Consider the following 12,361-nt stretch of genomic DNA (forward strand, 5'->3'; position numbering starts at 1 on the left):
GAGGTATGAAGGGGGTATGGAACACCTAAAAAAGATGTGCCAGTTCCAGCAAACAAAGGAATTGGTACCAGAATGCAATAATACCAGAGGATAACATACAATTGACAAATAGGCAAATGAAGAAAAAGTGCATAAAACAAGATGATAGACAGCAATTAACATGGAAGCATGCATACAAAATTAAAGTAACCGAATCCTGACCTTACCACAGATGACAGGAAAAAGGGGGTTGGTGATATTAATACAAGAATAATATAAGGGCAGGGAAGAGGACGCCAAATGGAGAAGTCCACAGACCACTTTATACCTGAAGCAACAATAGGGAAGGAGACAATGGCATTAGGTGAAAATGTACTCAGAGGTTAACATCTAAAATGAAGACTCATAAGGTCATGCATGAAAAAATAAACTATGGCAAAAGGAGTAGCTGTCAAGTTTTGGCATTGGGGCCGATTCTAAATCGTCATGTATATGCTGATGCATGAAATCTTGCAATTTGTTTGGCTCTTCAAAGGTATAGGATCTCTCTTTGTAAGAGATGTTGAGGAAACATGGGTGAACCGAGCCATATCTTATATTAAGGACCTTTATTGAGGATGCAGTTGAAGGAAGTGTTTCCTTCCAGCTACTATTGTGTTATAGGCATCCTGTGAAGAAAGACCTTGTTGCCAGACCACTGTAAGGTCCCAAGTTTTTTGGCTGCAAAAAGAACTTACATTAAGTCTGTAAACTGTAAAAAGAGAACAGATGATGTTGAGAATGTTTTGGACCCTAGAAGATGGGCTCTTTGAAAGCTGAGAGGAATAGGATCTTGTAGATGTATAATTGAGGGACTAGCCTTTTGAAGAAAAGCAATCTGTTGAAACCTTCTGAGTTTTCTGGAATACCATATAGCCGAAGATTGTTCCTCCTATTTCTGTTTTCCAATTCTATTTCCTTTGTCAAATGGTTCACATCCAGGATGGAATCCTCCACATCACTGACTTTTTGTTCAATGGCAGCAATGTGTTGGTTGTGGAAGTACCATTTTTCCTCAATTTGTTGAAGAGATGTATTGGTTTCCACTGCAAAGGTTTTAGGACCCTTATTTCTTACACACATCATCCAGAGGTGGGAGAAGGTTTTGGAGGGTGGGTCCAAGTATTTTTTGGGCCTTTTGCCTGAGCCAGAGGATTTCTTCGATATAGCTCTTAAGCCAGAGGGTTTGCAGTCCACCCTGTAATCACCAGCACCTTCCATGAGGTTTGACATATTATTAGGAGCAAGATCCCTTTGATGAGATTTATTCTAAATAAAATGTTTACTGGAGCAAGAGAGGTCGAGCAGCTGTCTTCTGTTTCCAAGATATGCACATGCAGTGAAACGGAAGTGTAATCCAGATTCAGAATAAGAAGCGCTATATTGAGGTCGGCAAAGGAGTAAAGTAATGCAGGAGGACAAAAGTGTTCATATATCACCATGCAATAAGCTCATTTTCATGAATATATTCCATCAGCTGTGATGTAAAAAAACTAGTAATCCATATAATTATGGCTGTCCCTCTGTGGAAATCTAGAACCAGCTAGTAGTTCACAAGCTGTTTGGAGTGCTATCCAGGAAATATTAGATCTTCAGATGTAAGGAACCAAACATAGGTAAGTAGCGTGTAACCAATGAAAGAAAGAAAAAAAAAGAAATAATTCCTTAGAGTGCTCAGAACGCTCGTGACAATGCTTGAAATTCCCATCAGAGAACGCGAAGCCTGAGATGGCGGCTTGTCAATATGTGCCCGATCCAAAATTAAAAGAATAAAGCCAATGCAGCACCAAATAGAATGGCAAACAGTCTCAAGAAGTGGTGCCCATCTTCCAAAACTACATTTTGACAAAGAGGAAAGCAAGCAGCCCAAGGAAAGGAAAAGCTGTGGTCTCGTAAGTCTGCCAGAGCTGCTTGGGAGCCTCAGGGACCGGTGGAGAAGAGTCTGACCAAGCCCCTGGTATTCTGTATCCTAAGTAGCTGAGAGGTGGAACGGTATGGGCTTTATGGGACTGGGGTTGTTCTACAAAACTTCATTGTGTTCTCAGTCACAATTGTTTGCTTCCTTTGATCGGAGATTTGTATGTAATAATGATTATTAATCGTATCTCTATTTAATTCAAGTGCAAGGAAATCATGATATATTTAAATTTGGATTCTTTTGTACCTTTCTAAGTAACTTAACCGCTAAGGGTATATTTAGATAATGGCCTGTGGTATAGCATCTTGTCATGGAGCTTAGCTAAAGTAATGAAGTTCCATAACTGTAATGGAGGTTAATTAAATACATTTCAGGAATAGCCTGTATGCATGTCATTGCCATTGAAAACAATGACAATACCTGTTTCTGTCACCTTCACTGCCCGACTCCTCCTTCATCTTCCATCTCATCATTCCGAAATGAATTAAATCTTGCACTTCAACATGTGTTTATTGTGTATGTGATCCTCTAATACCATGCTTCCTCCTTTGGAAGGTAGCACCGCACCCAGTGAATACCAATACTGCGAGGTGTGGTATTAAATGAGTGCAGTATTACCAATCAATTCCAGCACTATGTTTTATTTACAGATTTTCCTGCTTAAAAATTGCACCAACTCCGTAAGCTTATAAGTCCCTCTGCATACTTCTCAGCAGGAAGCTTGTAGTTAAGGCAGCTGTTCATGCTCAGCATAACTTGTCCTTGATAAAATATTCAAACCTACTTTTAGGTTTGAATACTTCTTTATTGCGTTTTCGGAGCAAAGGAAAACATTACATGGAAAGAGACATTTCAAACAACCTGTCGCCCACATCCCTAAAATTGACCCAACCCAAGGACACCCATCACCAATTAGAACATCACCAACACTCCTCAAAATTCTGTTAGTTAACTGTGCTTTCTGGTGGCCCAGTGAAGAGTTTTTTCAAGCTCCACTGTACTGGGACATTGTAACTCCCCAAACTCCTTCGCCAAGTTATCTAACAGCAGACTGCATTGCTGCCTTAACTCTCGTTTAATCGCCTGGACTGTTTTCAACACTTTTTCATGGTTGTGTTCCACCAAATCCTCCCTGGCACATTGCCTCAGCAGAAATCGCTGCAGTTCTCCACTTCAACAGAATACATGTTTCACTGCCAGGAGGAGTTGAGAGATGATTTCTATTTTCTGCCATATAAAGGGCAGATATCTTCAGATGGTGACCCTAGTAGATGTGGGGACACTGTTATATTTTGTTTATCATTTTAACCATCTACCAGAAATTTCCGACTGGGGGCATGACCAAATAATATGGGTCAGAAAGCCTACACCACTGCAACCTCTCCACATAACTAGATTCAGTCACACCTCTAGTCATAATGTCTTGTAGTTGGTCAGAACCAGGTGTAATGATAAGCCCTTGCCCCCATGCTACCTGAAATAGGAGTTTTTCACCTGGACCAATATTTGTAAGATGCTAGAACAACCGGGAAACTGCATGTCTCTAGTTTTCATGGTTGAGGAGAAACTTTTCAAAGAGTTAGGTCTCTATCTCGTTAATCTTCCAGTAGCCCATTTTGATCTGGGCAAAGGGGTTTTCTTTGTACCCCCCCCCCCCCAAACTCATCCTTCAATATTCTGCAGCCCGCCTCCCTCCACCTAATCAAGTCCCATCAGTGTCATCCCGAGGAAATGTCTTTATTACCCCATAAGGGTGTAAACAAGGAACGAAAGGTAGTCAAAATCTCCATACCCGTATTTCCCAGATCCTTGGAGTCAGTACCTCATTATTTTCAAATTCTTTACACTACAATTTCCCTTTGCATGTGTTTAATATTCTCAATACTGGTTCATTTGACATATTGTTTATGTTTTTATGCATACCTCTCTGATATTCCACACATTATTTTTCTTTTCTGTTTGCTCTACATCTGTTCACTAAACGCTTCCGAAAAGAAACATTGTGGTGCTACTAACAAATCAAACTGTGCTGTGACCTGAAAAATATAAGTTCCTCTAAGGGGCTGCCTATTGAGTAATGCTTCATTAAAATGAGATTCCGTTTTTATCATAGAAGTTCGAAACACTTATTTCCATTGGCCTAGTTCAGAAATTAAAACCCAGTTCAAACAACCTAAGTTATCTCACAGAACGCCTTGACATGTGCTGGGTTTATATCGATGTAACTGAAGTTAACATGTTATTTTGGTAAAGTTACACAATTTTTATGTGTTTCTCTTTGTATGTTTGCAGGAGCCGATTCAGTCGAAGCCCAGTGTAAAAGATTTGAAGTGAGAGAAAGTGAAAGTGGGAAGGTTTTATTTTCTGCAGACGAGGAAGAAATCACTATTGGTGCTGAGAAACTAAGAGTAACAGGTAACATGTCACTATAAAATCAATATTTTTATAGAAGAAAATGTGTTCGATCTTTATTCAATGTATTAATTGGTGATTGCTCCAGATAGGGAAATCTTGAGATATAGGCAATATGGCCATCGATTGTATGGGTTCTCCCAAAAACACACTTTTCTGTAAATGAAGAAAATCTAAAAATGTGGCATAATTCTTTCTCGACAACTGCCTTAGTTCAGTATTCATTATCTTGAAAGCGGTGTATGTATAGTTGACCTTTGCGTACAACACAACTTCAAAGTGAAAAGACTTGCCTCTAAGTATACTAGTACAACTGCCGGATATGCAAGATTATCTCATCCTCTCTTACTGGATTCTGAGATGAGTATTCTTCAATCCGAAAAAGCACACCAGACTCACGATGATCGTACATGGACGTACAGTGCGTGTCATTGCTAATGTTCAGCCTAATTTTATTTAGTGTTGCTAATACTATGCATTGCACTGTGATTAAGATGTTAGCAGATTAATAGCTACTTAAAACAAACATGTGCAATGCAATAGGATTCGCAGTTACGCGAGTTTGAGCCATTGGCGTTGTAAATGGTTATGCCTGTTATTTTGGTTTTGTTTCTTAAAATATAAATAAAAGACATTGTCATTTACAATGGCAATAGCTTAAACTTGCGTAAAGGCGAGCCTTAATGCATTGCAAATGCTGGTTAATTTTCTGTAGAAGCGTGGTGGCAGAAAAGGGGTAGTAGGGATTTATGAAAAGAGAGGAAGCGCACTCTTGTTTAATCGTATACTTTCGGTAAACAAGGTATGGGTGCAGACGAGTAGATCCCCCTGAGTAGGGATAAGAATACTGTGAGAGCACGTTCTGGTTGGAAGCGTGTCACTCGAATTGCACTCCGGTGGAGAAATTAATCAAGCGCAGTTTGTATGTAATTCATCGATTTATTCAGTTCACATGAATTTAATCATTCCTTTGAAAAGGTATCGTTATCACTGACGATTGTACATCACAAACGAGTATATTGTATTCATAACTCGGTATAGCCCAATGCATTTCGGGCCGGTACGGCCCTTCGTCAGGGGCAGCACTAAAAGGGAGGATACAAGGGAACAGCTTTTACTCAATATGAACGTATCAACATTGTAAAGAGCAAAGTACAAGAAACGTAAATTAACATTCCAAATTAGCAGGTTTAACTGAAAAAACAACGAACAAGAGTGTGTGCAGAATTCGAGAAGTGTAATTGAAGTAAAGCGATGGTACGTTGATGCATGCGTTGTACTATGTCAAAGAACAATAGATTAAAAAAAGAAGAATTGTGAGTAAGATGAATTCGAGTCGGTGGTGAGTCGTGTAAAACGAGTCTAGTGTTTGGCTAGATTACGTGCGGACAAAAAACAGCAATGAACATGAAACCGTATGAGAGAAAAAATAAATAACGTAAGTGAGAAACGTGACAAGTGCAAGTGATCAAATTGTGACGGGTATAGAGATACATTAGGTAAGCGGAAATTACACGAAAGGGGTGATAGAAGAGTTTGGGTTCCAAATGCGAAAGATCGCCAAAAGTGTGTTAGTAGACGCAGAGCAGCGCGAGTATAAAGAAGCATAACGGTGTCATCAAATAGCGTATTCTACTTACGTGATGCTGGATCGTTCAGAGCAGAGCGGTCAAAGGTGCCGGTTTCTCAGCAAGTCAATAGACTGTAAAACGCGCGCGGTTTTTAAAGGGTGTCAAGTGATAATTATCACTAATCAGGTGTGGGAGGCTGCATAGCCAATCGTGTGCGTCGATGTTAGTCAATGTGTTATCCAACGTGTGTGACGCTGATAGGTTAGTTATGGAAGGTGGAGGCCAATCAAAATAGGAAAATACAAGCCTGTTACAAAGTAACAGCGACTGCGTAGTAGCGTGTAAGAAGTTACGTAAATGGTAGAGGGTGTGTATACGATCAAAACGTGATAGTGAAACAGTCAAAGAGGAATGTGAGAAAAGAAAAAGTGAAAAGACACAAGTGTGCAAGCAAACGTAGTCTGGAAAAGTAGTGAGCCCAATGGTAAGAAGAAGTCATGTCAATATGTTAATCCAACTGATAACAAAGTAATATGAAATGAATAAATAAAAGTGTGTGCGGGGTAAATACAGGAACCAAATAAGAGAATATGGCACATAATACGATGGTAAATGCAGACATACAGTACACTGAAGGATGCTGACATGCAATACTCATAAATGATAATAACTGGTGCAACAAGTAGCTGGCAAAATAAACAACTGAGGTAAAACATCAGGGGATACAAGGTTGTGGGGTCCCGGGTCTCATGGGTGTATGCCCATATGATTCATATCAAGGTGTATTCAGAATATCGGAGAACAAATCAGAGTCAAAGAACATTACAGAAAGCAACCTAGATCAAAACGATCATTAAGTCCTTTAGGATGAATCGAATCAAGTTTGTTGATCCAAAAAACTTCACGTTGTAATAGATGTTGGGTATTATTTCGTCCTTTTATGATCGGTACTTGTTCGAGAATCAAGAAACGTAGTTGACAAATGTTATGTTGTAAACGATCAAAATGGGTAGCAATGGGAGACTTTGACTGGTGAGTGCGTATGTTGCTCTTGTGTTCGTTCAGGCGAATACGTATTTTCCTCTCCGTCTTGCCAACGTAAACAAGCCCACAGGGGCATTTGAGTAAGTAGATGACGTTCTGTGTGTTGCACGTGGCTGTTACGGATAAGTTTATGAGAAAACCTTTATGAGGGTGTGCAATCTTATTACCCTTAATAATGGAGTTACAGTTTCCGCAGTTCAAGCAGGGGATGGTACCTTTGAATTCACTGGTTTGCTCTTTTTTGGGCGTAGATAAAAGTTGTTTCAAATTTTGAGATCTTTGGTATGCAAATCTTGGTTGTGAATCAAAGATATGTTGAAAGTCAGGTTCATTGCTCAGTATCGGCCAATACCTTAGCACAATTTTCTTGATTTGATGACTTCTCGTTGAGAATTTAGAGATGAACACGGATCTAATTTCTTGTTGGACCTGCGGTTTAGGTTGAAGCAAGTCCTGTCTGGTAGGGATATCGGCTTTGGTGATAGCATTTTCCAGGATCGTATCAGGATAGTTGCGTTGTTTAAATTTGTCTATACAAGAAGTTTTGCTAGATTCGTAAAGTTCCTCTGAGCTGGCAATTCTTTTGAGTCATAACAACTGTGAATAAGGTAGATGTTTTTTTAAGGAAGGCTGATGAAAACTGTCATAATGTAGTAAGTTGTTCCTGTCGGTGGGTTTGGTGTATACTTGTGTGGTAAGTTGGTTTCCAGTGTTGGTAACAAGAGTATCCAAAAAGGTTACTGACTCTTGACTGATGTTATAGGTGAATTCGATTCGATGATCCACTGTGTTAAGAATTTCTATCAGTTGAACCAGAAGGGTAGTCGGTCCTTTCCAAATGATAAAGATATCATCTATATACCTTTTGTAAAGAATCAAGTTGTTTGTCCAGTCAGTATTACAGAGAATGTGATCCAGTTCAAAACGATACATATAGAGATTGGCGTACGTAGGCGCTGCACAATTGCCCATGGATGTGCCTGAGCATTGCATATAGTACGTTCCAGACCATTCAAAGTAACTGTGGTAAAGTGAAAAATGAATGAGTTCCATGAGGAATATATTCAGATTGTTAGGTTTGTCAGTCTGGAGTAGAAATGATTCGATAGCTTCCAGTCCTTTGTCATGCGGAATTGATGTGTTTAATGACTTTACATCAATTGTAGCTAATGTAGTATCAGGGGTGATTTGATTCTGTATTGACTGTATGATGTTTAGGAAATCGGTGGTGTCCTTAATGTATGTTGACATCGATTGGACTAGTGGTTGCAAATGTTTATCCAAGTATCTTCCCACCGGTTCATGAATTGAATTTACTGTCGATACAATGGGTCTAAACGGGGGTTTGGTTGCGTGTTTGTGGATTTTGGGTAACATGTATATGTATGGAATAGCCGGATCTTCCTTGATTAGAAATCTCTTGTCTTCATCTTTGATGGTGCCTTTTTCATACGCATTGTTCACAATGATCTTGAGAATGTTTGTGAATTCCTTGGTGGGATCTGATGATATTGGCATGTAAATATCGGAGTTTTGAACATGTTCGTTGACATTGTCATGGAACTTAACAAAGAAAGCAGAACAGAGACTTTCATGTACACACACGAAGAAACACAACGTATATATGCACTTTTCGAGGACACTACAGGATCCAGCTCTAGTACAACCTCTGTTCAATCTAATATAAAGCAACTACTATATACATCTAAAAGAGCTATAAATCAACGCTTGCACGCGAGCACCCTCATCAGGTACCACAAGGTCCAACGGATCCCAAGGGGACTAAGGATAGCACTTAAATCAACTTTATGCAAGAACAATCCAAGATTCACATTACGTTGGGAAGCCATCCTTAACAAATGTTCACTCGACCTAATACTCCTGATTGTAGAAGAATTATCTAAACTATTGGAAGATTTGTCCAAAGAAATTGACGACCTAAGACAGGATATCTCTACAAATTTATCGGACACAGATTGGAATGCGACACTAGCAGATATCAATAAACAACTAGACGCATATACAAATGAAATTAATGAGAGAAAAACCAGAAAATTTAAGCGTGACACAGTGGATTATAAGCTCGGAGAGGTCTACACCTGGGCCGACGTTTACGCCACAAGAAGACAACAACGCAAACAAACAGGTCGTACGTTTGAGTCAGACGCTACATCCTCTGACGACTCTTCCGCTAACACCAGACCTTCTACCAGTGCACCCACTAAACCGACCACGGAGTCTTCCGAATCAACAGAATCATTACAAGCAGCCAGTGATGAACCATCAACCAGCACTAATAGACAACATTTTTTAGGATCAGGTCCAAAACCACCAGGAGATCCAGGAGGAAAGTCCACGTCCAAAACCATCGCAAAAAGTACACGCAGCCAGAAAACTTAGTAATCAACATTTCCGGTTACACTCTCACACAATTTCAAATACAAACTCTGCAAAAAGGTACTTCATTTGTACCCACCTACCATTCTAACCAGTTGGAAACAGAAATCAGCCTTTTTAAATTTATGAGATCACTAAGATTGAAACACTTCTTTCACAACATCATCCAAACACCGGATACACCTCGTGAAAACACGTTACTTGGTCTAAGGAATAAGAGTACTTTCATGGCTCCATCCAGCCACAAAGCACTAGATGCTTTTGAAACAATTGTTAAAAAAGATCTCATGAAGATTACTTACCATACCAAAAGCACTTTTGCTAATTTGACACGCAAAGAATATGATACTCTTAAATACCTGGCTAACAAACCTGAAATTACCTTCAGAGAAGCCGATAAAGGGGGCGCCCTAGTTATCATGGATTCTACCTTTTACCATGACAATGTCAACGAACATGTTCAAAACTCCGATATTTACATGCCAATATCATCAGATCCCACCAAGGAATTCACAAACATTCTCAAGATCATTGTGAACAATGCGTATGAAAAAGGCACCATCAAAGATGAAGACAAGAGATTTCTAATCAAGGAAGATCCGGCTATTCCATACATATACATGTTACCCAAAATCCACAAACACACAACCAAACCCCCGTTTAGACCCATTGTATCGACAGTAAATTCAATTCATGAACCGGTGGGAAGATACTTGGATAAACATTTGCAACCACTAGTCCAATCAATGTCAACATACATTAAGGACACCACCGATTTCCTAAACATCATACAGTCAATACAGAATCAAATCACCCCTGATACTACATTAGCTACAATTGATGTAAAGTCATTATACACATCAATTCCGCATGACAAAGGACTGGAAGCTATCGAATCATTTCTACTCCAGACTGACAAACCTAACAATCTGAATATATTCCTCATGGAACTCATTCATTTTTCACTTTACCACAGTTACTTTGAATGGTCTGGAACGTACTATATGCAATGCTCAGGCACATCCATGGGCAATTGTGCAGCGCCTACGTACGCCAATCTCTATATGTATCGTTTTGAACTGGATCACATTCTCTGTAATACTGACTGGACAAACAACTTGATTCTTTACAAAAGGTATATAGATGATATCTTTATCATTTGGAAAGGACCGACTACCCTTCTGGTTCAACTGATAGAAATTCTTAACACAGTGGATCATCGAATCGAATTCACCCATAACATCAGTCAAGAGTCAGTAACCTTTTTGGATACTCTTGTTACCAACACTGGAAACCAACTTACCACACAAGTATACACCAAACCCACCGACAGGAACAACTTACTACATTATGACAGTTTTCATCAGCCTTCCTTAAAAAAACATCTACCTTATTCACAGTTGTTACGACTCAAAAGAATTGCCAGCTCAGATGAACTTTACGAATCTAGCAAAACTTCTTGTATAGACAAATTTAAACAACGCAACTATCCTGATACGATCCTGGAAAATGCTATCACCAAAGCAGATCTCCCTACCAGACAGGACTTGCTTCAACCTAAACCGCAGGTCCAACAAGAAATTAGATCCGTGTTCATCTCTAAATTCTCAACGAGAAGTCATCAAATCAAGAAAATTGTGCTAAGGTATTGGCCGATACTGAGCAATGAACCTGACTTTCAACATATCTTTGATTCACAACCAAGATTTGCATACCAAAGATCTCAAAATTTGAAACAACTTTTATCTACGCCCAAAAAAGAGCAAACCAGTGAATTCAAAGGTACCATCCCCTGCTTGAACTGCGGAAACTGTAACTCCATTATCAAGGGTAATAAGATTGCACACCCTCATAAAGGTTTTCTCATAAACTTATCCGTAACAGCCACGTGCAACACACAGAACGTCATCTACTTACTCAAATGCCCCTGTGGGCTTGTTTACGTTGGCAAGACGGAGAGGAAAATACGTATTCGCCTGAACGAACACAAGAGCAACATACGCACTCACCAGTCAAAGTCTCCCATTGCTACCCATTTTGATCGTTTACAACATAACATTTGTCAACTACGTTTCTTGATTCTCGAACAAGTACCGATCATAAAAGGACGAAATAATACCCAACATCTATTACAACGTGAAGTTTTTTGGATCAACAAACTTGATTCGATTCATCCTAAAGGACTTAATGATCGTTTTGATCTAGGTTGCTTTCTGTAATGTTCTTTGACTCTGATTTGTTCTCCGATATTCTGAATACACCTTGATATGAACCATATGGGCATACACCCATGAGACCCGGGACCCCACAACCTTGTATCCCCTGATGTTTTAACTCAGTTGTTTATTTTGCCAGCTACTTGTTGCACCAGTTATTATCATTTATGAGTATTGCATGTCAGCATCCTTCAGTGTACTGTATGTCTGCATTTACCATCGTATTATGTGCCATATTCTCTTATTTGGTTCCTGTATTTACCCCGCACACACTTTTATTTATTCATTTCATATTACTTTGTTATCAGTTGGATTAACATATTGACATGACTTCTTCTTACCATTGGGCTCACTACTTTTCCAGACTACGTTTGCTTGCACACTTGTGTCTTTTCACTTTTTCTTTTCTCACATTCCTCTTTGACTGTTTCACTATCACGTTTTGATCGTATACACACCCTCTACCATTTACGTAACTTCTTACACGCTACTACGCAGTCGCTGTTACTTTGTAACAGGCTTGTATTTTCCTATTTTGATTGGCCTCCACCTTCCATAACTAACCTATCGGCGTCACACACGTTGGATAACACATTGACTAACATCGACGCACACGATTGGCTATGCAGCCTCCCACACCTGATTGGTGATAATTATCACCTGACACCCTTTAAAAACCGCGCGGGTTTTACAGTCTATTGACTTGCTGAGAAACCGGCACCTTTGACCGCTCTGCTCTGAACGATCCAGCATCACGTAAGTAGAATACGCTATTTGATGACACC

The 12,361-nt window shown here is 39.5% G+C and overlaps 1 protein-coding gene across 2 annotated transcripts in view; it reads left to right on the forward strand.

Moving 5' to 3' along the window:
- Window positions 1–12,361, forward strand: part of SGCZ (sarcoglycan zeta) — a 4,297,431-nt gene that overhangs the window by 3,756,091 nt on the left and 528,979 nt on the right. For both annotated transcript variants that reach the window (XM_085642032.1, XM_085642033.1), the window contains exon 11: window positions 4,229–4,351. In XM_085642032.1, the coding sequence (XP_085498158.1) occupies window positions 4,229–4,351 (123 nt within the window). The remainder of the gene's footprint in view (window positions 1–4,228; window positions 4,352–12,361) is intronic.

Source organism: Triturus cristatus, chromosome 2_2 (assembly GCF_964204655.1).
Source record: "Triturus cristatus chromosome 2_2, aTriCri1.1, whole genome shotgun sequence".
Lineage (NCBI taxonomy): Eukaryota > Metazoa > Chordata > Amphibia > Caudata > Salamandridae > Triturus > Triturus cristatus.